The sequence below is a fragment of the Hypanus sabinus genome, chromosome 20, assembly GCF_030144855.1.
Source record: "Hypanus sabinus isolate sHypSab1 chromosome 20, sHypSab1.hap1, whole genome shotgun sequence".
In the NCBI taxonomy this organism is placed as follows: domain Eukaryota; kingdom Metazoa; phylum Chordata; class Chondrichthyes; order Myliobatiformes; family Dasyatidae; genus Hypanus; species Hypanus sabinus.
Window position 1 is genome coordinate 6,016,341 of NC_082725.1, and position 16,583 is coordinate 6,032,923.

The 16,583-nt window shown below is 43.9% G+C and overlaps 1 protein-coding gene across 1 annotated transcript in view; it reads left to right on the top strand.

Annotated features, from left to right (window-relative positions):
• Positions 1-14,886, top strand: part of lrrc3b (leucine rich repeat containing 3B) — a 54,801-nt gene extending 39,915 nt beyond the window's left edge. Inside the window, exon 2 of the mRNA XM_059945762.1 lies at positions 13,967-14,886. Within this exon, the coding sequence (XP_059801745.1) occupies positions 14,107-14,886 (780 nt within the window). The 5' untranslated portion in view covers positions 13,967-14,106. The remainder of the gene's footprint in view (positions 1-13,966) is intronic.
• Positions 14,887-16,583: the final 1,697 nt, after the last annotated feature.

Genomic DNA, 16,583 nt, shown 5'->3' on the forward strand with positions numbered 1-16,583 from the left:
TTGTGAGCGTTGCTTGAATTTCCAGCGTCTGCAGGTTTCCTCGTGTTATGTACCTCCTTCCTGATTGTGGTAGTGAGAAGAGACCATGGTCTCTCTTTTTGCTACTTCATTCAGAAAGGAGGTACAGGAGCCTTAGGTTCAGGAACAGTTGTTGCCTTTCAACCATATTGGACCATTACTATTACAAAGGAAAAAGGTCTTAAGGTGGACTACATCCCAGACACCTGGAAGTATTGTGAAGAGAGAACGGATGCATTGGTCATGATCTTTCAAGAAGCATTTGATTCTGGCATGGTCCCAGAGGACTGGAATGGTGGAGCAGACTTTATGGGCTGAATGGCCTAATACTGCTCCTATGTCTTGTGGTCTTATGATGGAGTGAGTTCACTGTTGCCAAAGATTGCTTGAGATGTAGGATACTGTGGATCTAAGATGTGGAGTGGGTTGACTCTACTTGAACAATGTGCCCTCAATTCTACTGCAGCCTTAGATCATCTTTTAAAGATTTAAAGATTAGTTAAAGATTTGTCACATGTACACCAAAACATCAAAATATGCAGAGAAATGCATTGTTTGTGTCAGTGAGCAAAGCGGTCGGCAGATTGTGCTGGGGACAGTCACATGTGCCACCATGCTTCCAGCACCAACATAGCATGCCCACAACTTACTGACCTCAATCCGTATGTCTTTGGAACATGGGAGAAAACTGGAGCACCCAAATGTACAAACTCCTTCTAGACGGCAGCGGAATTGAACACTGAGTCTGTTGTTGATAGGTGATAACAGAACATAGGACACAGCAGCATAGAACAGGTCATTTGGCCCATGAAGGTTTGCTGACCTATCAACCTACTATAAGATCAATCTAACCCTATCTAGCACTCCATTTTTCTATCATCCATGTGCCTGGCAGTTCATTCCACACACCCACCACTCTCTGCATTAAAAAAAATCTTACCTCCTGTAAAGTTTGCTTCAAACACCTTAAAGTTATGTCCCATTGCGATGAAAGCAAGCTGCAGGAATAGAAATCTCTACTGCCTGCTTTAGTACAACTATTTCAATGTCTAATACTCTTTTCAGAGTTCTAATTTTTGTAGGTCTGACCGTAAACCTCTTGATCTCCCTTTGCGATTAACCTACTTTACCTCCCTGTATGAATTACTGTTATTGAGCAGTAGCACTTTAACTTGCCATTCAAGAACACATGAAGAAACACCCACTATCCAGACCACGCTCTCTTCTTGCTGCTACCATCAGGAAAGAGATACTGGAGTCTTAGGTCCTACAACACCAGGTTCAGGAACAGTTACTACCCCTCAACCATCAGGCTCTTGATCCAAAAGGGATCATTTCACTCATCTCAACTCTGAACTGATTTCACAATGTAAGGACTTACTTTTAAGAACTCTACAACTCAAATTCTCAATATTTATTTATCATTATTACTACTGTTTTCTCTTTTTTACTATTTAGATAATTTGTATTTTGCACGTGGCTGTTTGTCCATCCTTGTGTGCAGTTTTCCATCGATCCTGTTGTGTATCTTTGTATTTATTGCGAATGCCTGTGAGAAAATGAATCTCAGGGTAGTGTCTGGTGACACATTCAAAGATTAAAAGAATCAAAGTGCATTTATTATCAAAGTATGAATGCAATATACAACCCTGAGATTTGTCTTCTCGCAGACAACCACAAAATGAAGAAACATCGGAGAACCCATTCAAAGAAAGTATCAAACAGCCAATGGGCAAAAAAGAGAACCAATCATGCAAATAGCAAACAATGAGCGAATAGCACAGAATATAAAATACCAAACCACAGAGTCATTGAAGCAGTCTAGAAATGTTCAGTTCAGTTCAATTAGCGCTGTGGTGTTTGTTGGCTGCAGGCTGCAGAGCCAATCCACCCCAATCAGGATTGTACTTTGATAACAAATTTACTTCGAATTTGAACTTGTTTTGTGGCATCAGCGCAATGCAACATCATATAAACATTATGATGTATATGTGACAAATAAAGGTAATCTTTCATCTTTGAATTTACAATGGAATGTTCATCGCCCACTGTGGTGAACTACATCTACCTGTCTGGACACGCCCCTGCTGACTGCTCCTGTGACTCCTCCCACAGACCCCGGTATAAAGGCGATTGAGGCCTGAGCCCGGACTCTCAGTCTCCAGGATGTAGTATGGTGGTCAACCACTGCTTGTTCTTTCTTCCAGTCAGTAAAAGCCGATGTCTCACCTCACGTCCCAGAGAGTTAACGATGGTGCTTCACCCACAAAGGATCAAATCCTATAAAGAGATTAGGTTTTAAATTAAGTTTTATACGGCACAAGAAAATGTAGCATGGTGATTAATACAATGCTTTATCCTCTACCTGTAAGGAGTTTGTACATTCACCTCTTGACCATGTGGATTTCCTCTGGCTGCTCTGGTTTCCCTTCACAATCCAAAGATGCACTGGTTAGTGGGTTAATTGGTGATTGTTAATTGTTGATTCATAATGTTCAGATTAAAATCAGGGGATTGCTGGGTGGCCTGGCTTGAAAGGTCGGAAGGGCCTACTCAGTGCTGTATCACAATAAATAAGTAAATAATGATATTATGTGAAATTATTAATAGTCCTTTCAAATTTTGGTTACTGTCTATAAGAAGGTATGATCTTAGAATCAGAATCAAGTTTATTGTCACTGTCTTACAGGGTGTGAAATATATTGATTTGCAGTCAGACCCTTTGGCCCATTGACCTGCACTCAGACCACAGCCATCCATGCTCCTCCAATCCATGTGCTTATCCAAATTTCTCTCAAATGTTGAAATCAAAACCACATCTATTACTCATGCCTAGAAGCTCGTTCCACACTCTCACCACCCTCTGAGTGAAAAAATTCCCCTCATGTTCCCTTTAAACATTTCACCTTTTACCCTTAAACCAAGACCTCTAGTTGTTGTCCCACCCAACTTCAGTGGAAAAAGCCTGCTTGCATTTATCCCATCGATACCACTCATAATTTTGTACACCTCTATCAAATCTCCTCTCAATCTTCTATGTACCAGGAAATAAAGTCCTAACCTATTCAACCTTTCCTATAGCTCAGGTTCTCAAGTCCTGGTAAAATCCTTACAAATTTTCTCTGCACTGGTTTAATCTTCTGTACATTTTTCTTGTAGGTGGGTGATGAAAACTGCACACAATACTCCAGTCTTGGCAATACAATACAAGTCACACAAGGCTCCTCACAAGCATCTTATACAATTTCAACATGACATCCCAACTCCCGTTCTCAATATATGGATTTATGAAGGCCAATGTGCCAAAAGCTCTTTTTTACGACCCTATCTACCTGTGAAGCCACTTTCAAGTAATTATGGATCTATATTCCCAGATCCCTCTGTTCAGCCACACTCCTCAGTGCCCCACTGCTCACCTTTTAAACCTCCCTAAGTGAGGAGATGATAGGTGAAGCCAGGTGGGTGGAGGAGGGAAGTGAAGAAGGAAGCTGGGAGGTGATAGATGTAAAAGATAAAGATAAAGGTGAAGAAGAAAACTGTTAGTACAGGAGAGTGGACCATGGAAGAAAAGGAAGGAGAAGAGGACCCAGGGAGAGCTGATGGGCAGGTAAGGAGAAGAGAAGGGGTAAGAGGGAAGCCAGAGTGGGGAATTGAGGAAGAGGGAACAGATAGAGGGAAAAATTAATGGAAGTTAGAGAGTTCGATGTTAAATGGAAATGGGGGATAACTTTACACTGCATCTGACCTTTTCAAATCTGTTTAGAGTATTTTAATGCAGATAATTGTTAAAAAATGTATAACAATGCATAACTGTGTCGACCACCATTGACCACATCTCCAAAGAGCAGTGACACAAGAAGGCTGAATCCATCATCAAAGTTCCTCAACCATCCAGGCCATTCCTCCTCCTCACTGCTGCCATCAGGAAGGAGGTGCAGGAGCCTCAGGTCCCACAGCATCAAGTTCAGGAACAGATATTACCTGACACCCACCAGTGTGGATAACTTCCCTCACCACAATGCTGACCTCATTCCACAACCTACAAACTTGTTTTCAGGGACTCAAACTCATGCTCTCAATATTGCTTATACTTTCATTTGCATAATTTGTCTTCTTTTGCACACTGGTTGTTTGTCAGTCTTTGTTAATGTTTAGCTTTTTTCCTTTTTATCTATCAATTTCTGCAAGGAAATGTACCTCAGGGTTGTATATGGCGACATACATGTACTTTGATGATAAAGTTACTTTGAAATTATTGATCATTCCAATCCTTGCACTTTGGTCTGCCTTCTGAACTTAATCTAAGTGATTTATCTGATTGATTCAGCCTTCAAGCACTTGCATCTGAAATTCAGTTGGGGACATCAGATACCACCAGGTTCAGGAACAGTTGAACCAGAGGGGATAACTTCACTCATCCCACTACTGAACTTCCCACAAACCATGGACTCACTTTCAAGGACTTTTCATCTCATATTCGTCTCAGACTCGATGGGCTGAATGGCGTACTTCTACTCCGATATCTTATGCTCATACTCTCAATGTGGTGGCATCCATCGGTCTCGAGAGACCATGGATCTGCGCCTGGAGTTTCCAGGGCGCAGGCCTGGGAAGGGTTGTATGGGAGACCGGCAGTTGCCCAAGCTGCAGGCCTTCCCCTCTCCACGCCACTGATGTTGTCAAAGGGAAGGGCACTAGGACCCATGCAGCTTGGCACCGGTGATGTCGCAGAGCAATGTGTTGTTAAGTGCCTTGCTCAAGGACACAAACACGCTGCCTCAGCTGAGGCTCGAACCAGTGACCTTCAGGTTACTAGTCTGATGCCTTGCCCACTAGGCCACGCACCAACGCTCTCAATATTTGTTTCTTATTTATTACTAGTATTTGTTGTTTCAGTATTTGCTCAGCTTGTTGTCTTTTGCACACTGGTTGTTTGTCCATCCTGTTGGGCGCCATCGTTCATTGATTCTATTGTGTTTCTTGTACTTTCTGTGAATGCTTACAAGAAAATGAATACGGTTGTATATAGTGACATGTATGTGCTTTGATAATAAGTTTACTCTAAAAGCGTTGCTGCAGTATTTAGTGTTTGTTTCTGTGGAGGACTCACAGTACAGATGGTCTTGACATTGTAATGGGCTTTTATTTAATGAAGTACCCTTATAATTAATTTGAATGATCGACTATTTCCCGCTGTCTTAAGAGATAGACATAGAGATGTAGTGTCTTGCTGTGAAGCAGCAAGCTGTGTGAGTCATTAGAGTTAGTACATGACAGAACTAATGATGAACGTTTTTTTAGGTAATGCTGAACTGCAGTATCTGTCAGGTTTGTAGCTCCCGTTTACTGTTTTTGGGGGTCATATGGATGGTTTTTGATGACGGTGTGGGAAGTTAGAAGTCAGGTTATAGCTCAGGACAGGGGTGAAGGGAGCGAGAGAACAGAGAGGGTAAATGGAGGAATAGGGAGAAATTGGAGTTTGGAGTACTCCTATGCTGGAGATCCTGAGGATGGTGGTCCAAGGACTGAGGTCTGTGGGCCCCTGAGAATGAGGGCCTGATATTCTCAGGTCAGTGAGTCCTGGGGCCAGAGATCTGTGGTCCGCAAGTCGCAAGAGTAGAGTCCTGAGGTTAGTCAGCAGGTCCTGAGGTCAGAGGTCTCTGATCGGCAAGTCTGGAGGTGGAATCCTCAAGGTCAGCAAGTCTGGAGGTCAGAGGCCTGACATCTGTGAGTACGGAGGTCCGGAGCCGTGGCCAGGAGGTCAAAGGCTCAGAGGCGGCCTGTCCAGGGGTTGGAGGCCGTCCTCTGTGTGTGTGGGGGGGTGGGGGTAGGAAAGGAGTTTGTTCTGCTGTTGCTACTTGTTGTACATTCTGCCAAGCATTGTGGGTAAGGTATGTTGGTGCTGGAAGATGTGGCACTACTTGCAGGCTGCCCCCACCATGTCCTCGGATTGTGCTGGTGCTTAATACAACTGGCGCATTTCACTGTATGTTTCAATATACATGAAATTAATAAATAAATCTTATTTAATCTAATAAGGATGCCCAAGCACAATCTGACCTAAAGAATTGAGAACAAGAGTTCGCTTTGTATGTATTTTGATGCAGATATTGTAAATAAAGTTTAGCAGAGGAAAGTACCTCCAAGAGGACCACAATGTTGCCATGGTTTGGAGGCTGGTGTGCCTCAGTGATGCAGTCAGCTATGCTGGCTGGAATCAAGATATAGGAACAGAATTAGGCTATTTGGCTCATCGAGTCTGCTCCACTGTTATATCGTGGCTGATCCATTTCCCTCTAGGCCCCAGTGTCCTGCCTTCTCCCCAAGTCCCTTCATGCCCTGACTAATCAAGAATCTATCAACCTCTCCCTGAAGTATACCCAATGACTGGGTCTCCACAGCTGCCTGTTTCACCAAGTTCCACAAATTCATCACTCTCTGGCAAAAGAAATTCCTTCTCATCTCCATTCTAAATGGACGTCCTCCTATTCTGAGGCTGTGTCCTCTAATCTTAGACTCCTCCACCATAGGAAACATCTTCTTCACATCCACTATATCAAGCTTTTTCAACATTCGATAGGTTTCAATGAGATCCTCTCCCTTATTCTTCTGAATTTTGGTAACTACAGGCTTTAGAGCCATCAGACCCTCTGCATATGAAAAGCCTTTCAATCTTGGAATTATGCTTTGGCTCTTGATAGGGTCACCCATGCCAAACATGGAGGCCAGACTCAGAGTGGTCCACAGAGCCTCCAGGTTTGTGGGTTCAGCTCAGGGCTACCAACCCTGACTGGTGAAACAGAACTGTTACAGAATGGAGAATCCTTCCACTTCTGTGTGTGGCAATATAAGGCCAAGGACGGACTGAGATGGAGGAATTGCAGCAGGCAGTAAGTAAGAGGAAAGTAAACGTTATTAATCTTATCGACCAAAAGGGATGTCAATTGTACTGTTGTGTAGTTAATATTTCAGTAATATCTGAGTAATCTTGTATATATATTGGGTGATTAGGCATTTTTGTTCTTATAAAGAATTCATTACAGGTTATATATATAAATACCTGAACTACATTCGTCATCACACCACCACCTGATATGTGCGTGTCTCGCTTAAAGTAAACGTGAAGATAGACTCATATTTCAGACTCCCATGTCTTCCTTTGAATTAGTTTGAGGTTTTGAAGTTACAAAGCATAACATACCTTACCATAAACACTTGAATAAGGTTCTAGAACAGGGCTTCCCAGCCTGGGGTTGACGGACTCCTCGGTTAATGGTAGGAGTCCATGACATAAAAGGAGTTGGGAACCCCTGCCCTGGAGAGTGCCTTGGATACATTACAAGCACAATATAAACTTCCTTGTAATGAATCATTTAACAGGTATTTGTCCACATCAGTCCATGGCTTCCTCTGCTGTCACAATGAGGCCAAACTCAGGCTGGAGGAGCAAAACCTCAGATTCTATCTGGGCACCCTCCAACCTGTTGGCATGAATATTGATTTCTCTAACTTCCAGTAATTTCTCCATCCTCCCTCCTTACTCCTTCCTCTCACCCTCTCAGCTATTCCCGAGTCCATCATTATTCCATAATCGGATGAAAAACGGACGTGGGAGCACGGAGGAACATCGAGAAATCTCCAGGAAGACCTTCTTCGTTGCTGCTGCTGCTGTGAGGCCCGGGTCTCTGCTGGGGAGAACAGGCCCCCAGTCCTCGGGGTCGCGTTGCTGATGGCCGTTGGCAGGGCCGTCTTAATACGCTCGGCAGAGGATCGTGCTCGGAGAAGCTGTGCCAGAGGGGATGATCAGAGGCTCAGAGGTTCAACGGACTCGGAGTCCGCAGCAATCAGGTTGCTTTCACCGTGTGCTGTGTCTGTGAGGCTGAGTCTGACGGCGCTTTCATTGTGTGCTGCGAGTTGGGCGGCACCGTGGAAGTCCATAGCGGGGGTATTCCCTTCTGCCGCCGGCGTGGGATGACGAGTCTGTTGGGACCCTGAGGACTTCTGAAAACTGTGTGGTGGTTTCTTTCGAACTTATAGTCTTTTAACATCTTTGGACTATTTTTACTGTGCCCATGGTCTGTTTTTTTTAAATCAATTATGCTATATTTGCACTGTTGTAACTATATGTTGTAACTATGTGGTTTTATGCAGGTCTTGTAGCTTTAGTTTTTGGTCTTGTTTGTCTGGTGGGATTGGAGCTCCTTTCTGGGGAATGCGCTAAGATGGTAGCGCGATATTAATACGCAGCAGCCTGTCTCAGACTCTGGATTGGGGATTGCCAAACGTTATGTGGATTTTCTGGTGTAGTCTGTTTTGTTATGCGTTTTGTTGATATCATTCTGGAGGAACGTCGTCTCATTTTTTAACTGCATTGCATTTGTGGTTTCTAAATGACAATAAACTGAACCTGAATCTGTAAGAACCAGTTTATTAACCAGTTCACAAAATGGCAGCCTCCATTCCTGCAACCACATGGCAAGAACAAGGACATTTACTTTGTCTGCTTCAACTGCCTTACCTTATTCCTGTTCACTGGCAGGTTTTTATTCTTTCTGGACAACAGTATGGCCACAGAGCAGGAGGCAATAATGTTGATATTTAATTGTAAAGACTATTGTAAAAGCTAAACCTTGAATTACATCTTTGGACCATGGTACAACTAAGGACAGCTTGGGAGAGTGCCACAGCAGATTGGCTGCTACTTCAACAACAATCTATCACTTCTAGTTAACGTAAATATTTCCAAAAGGTTTAAGAGCTTCTCTTTAACAGCTCAGCATGTTGGCCAATTAGCATGTTTCCCCATACTTTGGCATGAGTTAGAGATGACAGTTGCTCATGCCAGCAGACATTTTAATCTTGGCACCAAACTGCCGAGTGAACCTTGTGTAAAAGCCCTCAGGGAAAATATCGACTCCGACGCGGTCACACCCATCCCCGTGAGTGGACACAGTAGTGCAGGGCCTGATTATATGGCTGCACCTCAATTAAAGAGGACTGTATTGACGTAAGGAATCAGGTGTTCTGATTTCGGAAAATAAAAGAAAAAATAATTTAAAATAGCCATGATTAGAAAAGCAGCAACTTTACTTACAAGGGCAGCATGGTAACAGAGCTGTTTGCACATGGCTTTACAGCACTAGCTGTAAGATCAGGGTTCGATTCCCGCCACTGTCTGTAAGAGTTTAGTACATTCTCCCCATGATCGTGTGGGTTTCCTCTGGGTGCTTTGGTTTCTTCCATTATTCCAAAGACTTACAGCTTAGGGTTAGTGAGTTCACCCTGCCCTTAAATTCAGTTCATCCAGTTCTGACACCTCCCTTCCCTTTCTCGATTGCTCTCTGTCTCCATCTCTGGAGACAAACTGTTGACCAACATCTTTTATAAGCCTATTGTATCCCACAGCTATCTTGACTGTACCTATTCCCACCCTGTCTCCTGTAAAAATGCTGTTCTCCTCTCTCACTTCCTTCATCTCCACTGCATCTGTTCCCATGATGAGGTTGTCCTTTCCAGGACATCAAAGATGTTCTCCTTCAAAGAATGTGGCTTCGCTGCCCTCACCAGCATCTCCTCAGTTTCCCAGACATCCGCACTCACCTAATCTTCCTTCTGCCTTAACAGTTCATCTATCGACACAACCGATTGACAGATGACGCGTTAGCCACTGCTCTACACACTGTCCTTACACATCTGGAGAAGAAGGATGCTTATGTGAGAATGCTGTTCTTTGACCACAGTTCAGCATTTAACACCATTATTCTCTCCAGACTCAACAGGAAGCTCAGAGACCTCGGCCTTCACCCTGTTTTGTGCAGCTGGATCCTGGACTTCCTGTCAGATCGCCAGCAGGTGGTAAGAGTGGGCTCCCTCACCTCCACCCCTCTGTCTCTCAATACAGGAGCCCCTCAGGGCTGTGTACTGAGTCCCCTTCCTTTACTCTCTGTGTACCCATGACTGTATCCCCACCCACAGCTCCAATCTGCTAATTAAATTTGCCAACACTACATTGATTGGCCTAATCTCAAACAATAGCAAGGTGGCCTACAGGGAAGAAATCATCTCTCTGACACAGTGGTGTCAAGAAAACAACCTTTCCCTCAATGTTGCAAAAACAAAGGAGCTGGTTGTGGACTACAGGAGGAGTGGAGACGGGCTAACCCCTAGTGACATCAGTGGATTTGAGGTTGAGAGGGTGAACTGCTTCAAGTTCCTCGGCATCCACATCACCGAGGACCTCACATGGTCTGTATACACCAGCTGTGTGGTGAAAAAGGCACAACAGCTTCTCTTTCACCTCAGACAGTTGAGGAAGTTTGGTATGGATCCTCAAGTCCTAATAACTTTCTACAGGGGCACAATTAGAGCATCCTGACTGGCTGCATCACTGCCTGGTATGGGAACTGTACCTCCCTTAACCGCAGGACTCTGCAGAGAATGGTGCAGACAGCCCAGCGCATCTGTAGTTGTGAATTTCCCATGATTCAGGGCATTTACAAGGACAGGTGTGTAAGAAGGGCACATAGGATCATTGGGGACCCAAGTCATCCCATCCATAATCTATTCCAGCTGCTACCATCTGGGAAGCCTACTGCAGCATAAAAGCCAGGAGCAACAAGCTCCAGGACAGCTTCTTCCACCAGGCCATCAGACTGATGAATTCACGCTGATTTGAGTGTACTCTATATTACGTTGACTGTTCTATTTATTATAAATTACTATGAATTGCACATCGCACATTTAGAAGGAGATGTAATGTAAAGATTTTTACTCCTCGTGTCTGTGAAGGATGTAAGAAATAAAGTCAATTCAATTCAGTGATAGAGTTCCTCGTGCCCTTACCTACCACCCCATTAGCCTTCACCTCCAAAGCAACATTCTCCGTAAATTCCACCATCTCCAAAGGGATCCTACCACCAATCATATCTTCACCTCTCCCTCACTCTCTGCTTTCTGCAGGGATTGTGCCTCCATGATCTCCTTGTCCATTTGTCCCTCCCCACTAATCTCCTTACTGGTACATATTTCTGCAAGCGGAAACAATGCTACACCTGTCCATTCACATCCTCACTCACCTCCATTCACGGCTCCAAACAGTCCTTCCGGGTGAGGTAACACTTCACCTGTCAATCTGCTGGGGCCGTCTATTTGTAAAGACAGCTCCGGAAGCTCCCAAAGCTCCTTCACATTGATAGACCAGTCGTAAATTGGGGGACCGCTTTATCGAGCACCTTCCATCTCAACTGGAACTTCCTGGTGGCCAAACGTTTTAATTCTGATTCTCATTCCTGTTCCAACATTGCAGTCCTCCTCAGTGCCACAATGAGGCCATCCTGAGCATGGAGGAGCGACACCTAATATTCTGTCTGGGTAGCCTCCAACCTAGTGGCATAGACATCGATTTCTCCTTCGAGTAAATTTTTTCCCCTTTCTTCTATTCCACACTCTGGCCCCTTACCTCTTCTCACCTGCCTATCATCTTCCCTCCTCTTTCCCTTTCTCCTATGATTCACTCTCCTCTCCTATTAGATTCCTTCATTTTCAGCCCTTTACCTTTCCTACTTACCTGGCTTCACCTATCACCTTCTAGCTAGTCCTCCTTCCTCTCCACCCACCTTTCTATTTTGGCACCTTCCCCCTTCCTTTCCATTCCTGAAGCAGGTCTCGATCTGAAACGTCGACTGTTTATTCATTTTCACGCATGCTTCCTGACCTGCTGAGTTTCTCTGGAATTTTGTGTGTGTTGCTCTGGATTTCCAGCAACTGCAGAATCTAGTGCTTAAGACCCTCTCTGCCTACTTTGTAGGTCAAATATTGAACGAGTTCCTTGTGACTTGAGCTAATTCCATCCGCTTCCTCATAAATGATTTTAGGTTTGAAGATAGGATTGCAGGAGTGTCTTTATGTAATGTGCATTGAAAATTCTGTTACTGAGATGAAGTGGGTGAATTTCAAAGAGATCAGAGCCCAGCGGTTTTAATTAAAATGTTGACATATTGTCTTATCAGATAGAGACTGTGTGTCCTTTTGGGATGTGCCAAAATATCCTCCAGCCTATACTATAAAGTGTGGTCAAGTCCCGGTAGGAGATTTTGTTTTAGACTCTGGAGATAATTTTTCTTATTCAATCTAGTGCTCGCATTCATGAGCAAGTGAGTAAAGAGGGCCCAAGTTTAATTTGTGGTGATGTTTAACCTCCCGAGCGGACTGGGAACATGCCGGTTCCTTACGTACACCTCCCAGAGATTTATCCAAAAGGAGTATCCCACCTAGCTGGCAGGTGAGGCCTGACACAGTGCGTGACACAATCCACCCATCCAGACTCCTTCCCTGGGTTTGCCATCTGTCAGACAAACTGTTCCAGCCTGCTGTCACAAACATTCAACTGTCTCATCAGAAAACGTCCTCAACGCTCACAGTATGACCATCCCCTATACATAATAAAGTGGCCACTGAGTGTATGATCGTGATCTTCTGCTGCTGTAGGCCATCCACTTCAAGGTTTGGCATGTTGTGCATTCTGAGACGCTCTTCTGCACACCACTCTTGTAAAACATGGTTATTTAAGTTACTGTCACCTTCCTGTCAGCTTGAACCAGTCTGGCCATTCTCCTTTGACCTCTCTCATTAACAAGGCATTTTCACCCACAGAACTGCCACTCGCTAGATGATATTTTGTTTTTCACACCATTCTCTGTAAACTCTAGAGCCTGTTGTGCGTGAAAGTCCAGGAGACCAGCAGTTTCTGAGAAATTCAAACCACCCTGTTCATTCCACAGTCAAAGTCACTTAGATCACATTTCTTCCCCATTCTGATGTTTGTCCTGAACAACAACTGAACCTCTTGACCATGTCCGCATGCTCTTATGCATTGAGTTGGTACCAGATGATTAGCTGATGAGGTATTTGCATTAACGTGCAGGTCTATTTAATAAAGTGGCCACTGAGTGTAGATACATAAGCCTAGAGTCCCACATCATCAGGTACAAGAACATCTACCTCACATATATTTATAATTTACCTCATTTCAACCATTCAGTTCTTGAACCAGCTGGCAAAACCCTAATCACCACCATTTAGCAACTTGCTGCAAGAAAGTTTCTCATCGTACCTGTGGGTCATAGTGTCTTAGAGTCATAGAAAAGTACAACTCAGAAACAGGCCCTTTGGCCCATTGAGTGTACACTGAACCATTTAAACTGCCTGCCCCCGTTGACCTGTACTGGGGCCATACCCCTACTATCCATGTACCTATTCAAACTTGTGTTACATGTTGAGATCGAGCTTGCATGCACCCCTTGTGCTGGCAGTTCATTCCACACTCCCACCACCCTCTGAGTGAAGAAGTTTTCCTTCATGTTCCCTTAAATATTTCACCTTTCATCCTTAACCCATGACCTCTAGTTGTAGTCCCGCCCAACCTCAGTGGAAAAAGCAAACACGAGGAAATCTGCAGATGCTGGAAATTCAAATAACAACACACACAAAATGCTGGTGGAACACAGCAGGCCAGGCAGCATCTATAGGGAGAAGCGCTGTCGACGTTTCATAGTTTTGTGTACATCTACTTGTGTGGATAACAATAAATTTCACTTTGACTTCCATTTAATTTGTTTAATGGAATCAAAATAATTGTCCCACCATCTAGAAGACTTTCTGTGCAATGTCTGGAAAACTAAGCATTCCATTACCAACAAGATAGTGTGTCAAAATTTCCACTGCCATAACGTTACAGTATTAAGAGAATATTGTTCATAAACAATAACACTTAGTGCCCAATGTATTGTCATAGGATGAGAAGACAATATAGTCAAGACACAGGCACTTGGGCTCAAAGGACCTGATTGACACTGCATCTAAATAAATTAATAAATAGTCTGTATGTTAAATAAACTGTGCACTTAAACTTGGCTCTATCATTTATAACGTGCATACAATTCTCTTTCAGATATAATGCTTTTGATGCCACGTAAGTGGAGAGTGTGACCGGACCAAGATGCTTTCCGAAGAGCAAAGAATTATTTCCACACTCTGCATGCACATTGTTGAATGAAGTAATTGGCCATGTGATTATGCAGATATCTCAGCATGAAGCTGATGGACCTATTCGTAGCTCGTTCTCTCTCCACGTATTTTCTGCTGCAAGGTTTTGTGCTCTTGACATTGTGCTTCCACTCCACCAGCATGTGTCCCAAAGGCTGCCTGTGTTCTCACGCCAGCAGTTTAAATGTAAGCTGTAGCAACGCAAACCTTAAAGAGATCCCCAAGGACCTTCCCCCAGACACCGCCTTACTGTACTTGGACTCGAATCAAATAAGGTCTGTTCCCAATGAGATTTTCAAAGACCTGCACCATCTCAAAGTACTGAATTTGTCCAAAAATGCTATCGAATCCATAGAGGAGCGGGCATTCAAAGGGGTGGCTGACACTTTGCAGACGCTTGATCTTTCAAACAACAAAATCAAAAGCGTGCACAAAGACACCTTCAGCAAGCTCAAGGGCAGGGCCCAGATTTCTGACAACCCGTGGCATTGCGACTGCACCCTCCAGCAGGTACTTCGCGACATGCCCTCCAAGCACGAAACGGCCAACAACATCATCTGTGAGACTGCCGTCCTAGAGCAGCACACTGGCAAACCCTTCCTCAGTGCTGCCAATGAGGCTGACCTCTGTAACCTATCCAAAAAGACGACTGACGTAGCGATGCTGGTCACCATGTTCGGCTGGTTCACCATGGTGATTTCATATGTGGTGTATTACGTACGTCAGAACCAAGAAGATGCAAGGAGGCACCTTGAATATTTAAAGTCACTCCCAAGCAAGCAGAAGAAGCCAGAGGAATCAGATGATATTAGTACTGTGCTATAACGAGCTGTGAAATGCTTTCATAAAAAGGGTTTAAAATGGAGATTATTCTGTGTCTATATAACTCATCCCCACTCAATAAGGAAGTAGACAGCAGGTCTAACTGCAGTGAAATTGCAGGCCATGATTTCTAAAAAAAAATCTAGATTGAGGCATCTCATTGCAGAAAGAAAAGCTCATTGGCCAATTCATTAGATACCTCCTGTTTCTAATAAAGTGGCCACTGTGTGTTTCTTCATGGTCTTCTTCTGCTGAACTCCGTCCAGTTCAAGGTTCGACATGCTGAGTGTTCAGAGATGCTCTTCTGCACATCACTGTTGTAACGCAAAGTTATTTGAGTTACTGTCGCTTGCCTGTCAGCCTGAACCAGTCTGGCCATTCTCCTTTGACCTCTCTCATTAACAAGGTGTTTTTGCCCACAGAACTGCCATTCACTGGATGATTTTTTGCACCATTCTCTGTAAACTCTAGAGACTATTGAGCATGAAAATCCCAGGAGATCAGCAGTTTCTGAGATACTCAAACCACCCCATCTGGCACCAACAATCATTCCACAGTCACATTTCTTCCCCATTCTGATGTTTGGTTTGAGCATCAACTGAACCTCTTGACCATGTCTGCATGCTTTGATGCATTGAGTTACTGCCCCATGATTGGCTGCTTAGATATGTGTATTAATGAGCAGCAGGTGTTCCTAATAAAGTGGCCACTGAGTATAGTAAAGATGAAGAATTCTTCATCTTGAAAAAACACTTTAATCAGCAGCACTTATGACTAATGATTCCCCAAGTACGAAGCAATTGAAGCTTTCCAAAGCTCGGTGATATGAATGGTATTCACATTTCAAGTGACATTCTGTATATTAAACAGGAGTTAAGTAAACAGCCCCAATTACGATAGTGAAATGGAAGATGTACAAAGTAAACAACCCATGGTTCCACCTAGGCAATAAAACAGAGTTAGCCCATTTGGCAAATCGAGTCTGCTTCGCTATTCCATCACAGTGGATTTATCTTCCTTCTCAACCCCCTTCTCCCTGTAACCTTTGATGCCCTCACCAGTCAAGAACCCATCAACCTTTGCTTTAATTATACCCAACGACCTGACCTCCACAGCTATCTGTGGCAAGGCATTCCCCAGATTCACCACCCTCTAGCTAAAGAAATTCCTCCTCATTGCTGTTCTAAAGGAACATGCTCATATTCTAAGACTGTGTCCTCTGGCCCTAGACTCTCCCACTGTAGGAATTATTTCTCTACATGTTCGCTCTATCTAGGCCTTTCACTAGTCAGCGGTATTCAATGAGATCCCTCTGCATTCTCCTAAACTCCAGCAAGCACAGGCCTAAGAACGTCAAGGCGAATGATACATTAACCCTTTCATTCCTGGGATCATTTTGTGAATCTTCTCTGGACCCTCTCCAATGGCAGCACATCCTTTCTTAGTCTGCTCACAATACTAAATGCAGCCTGGCCAATGCCTTACAAAGCCTCAGCTGGTTCATGTCAGAAGCACGTGAAAAGTAATGTTTAGAATGCTTTGAATCGTCATTGTGCTAGTAGCGGGGTCCCAACCTTGGGTCCACTGACCCCTTGCTTAAAAGTATTGGTCCATGGCATAAAAAGGTTGGGAACCCCTGATTTTGAGCTCATCGTTTGAAAGGTAACATTGTAAAGTGGAAGAGACAGTTACAAGGGGTG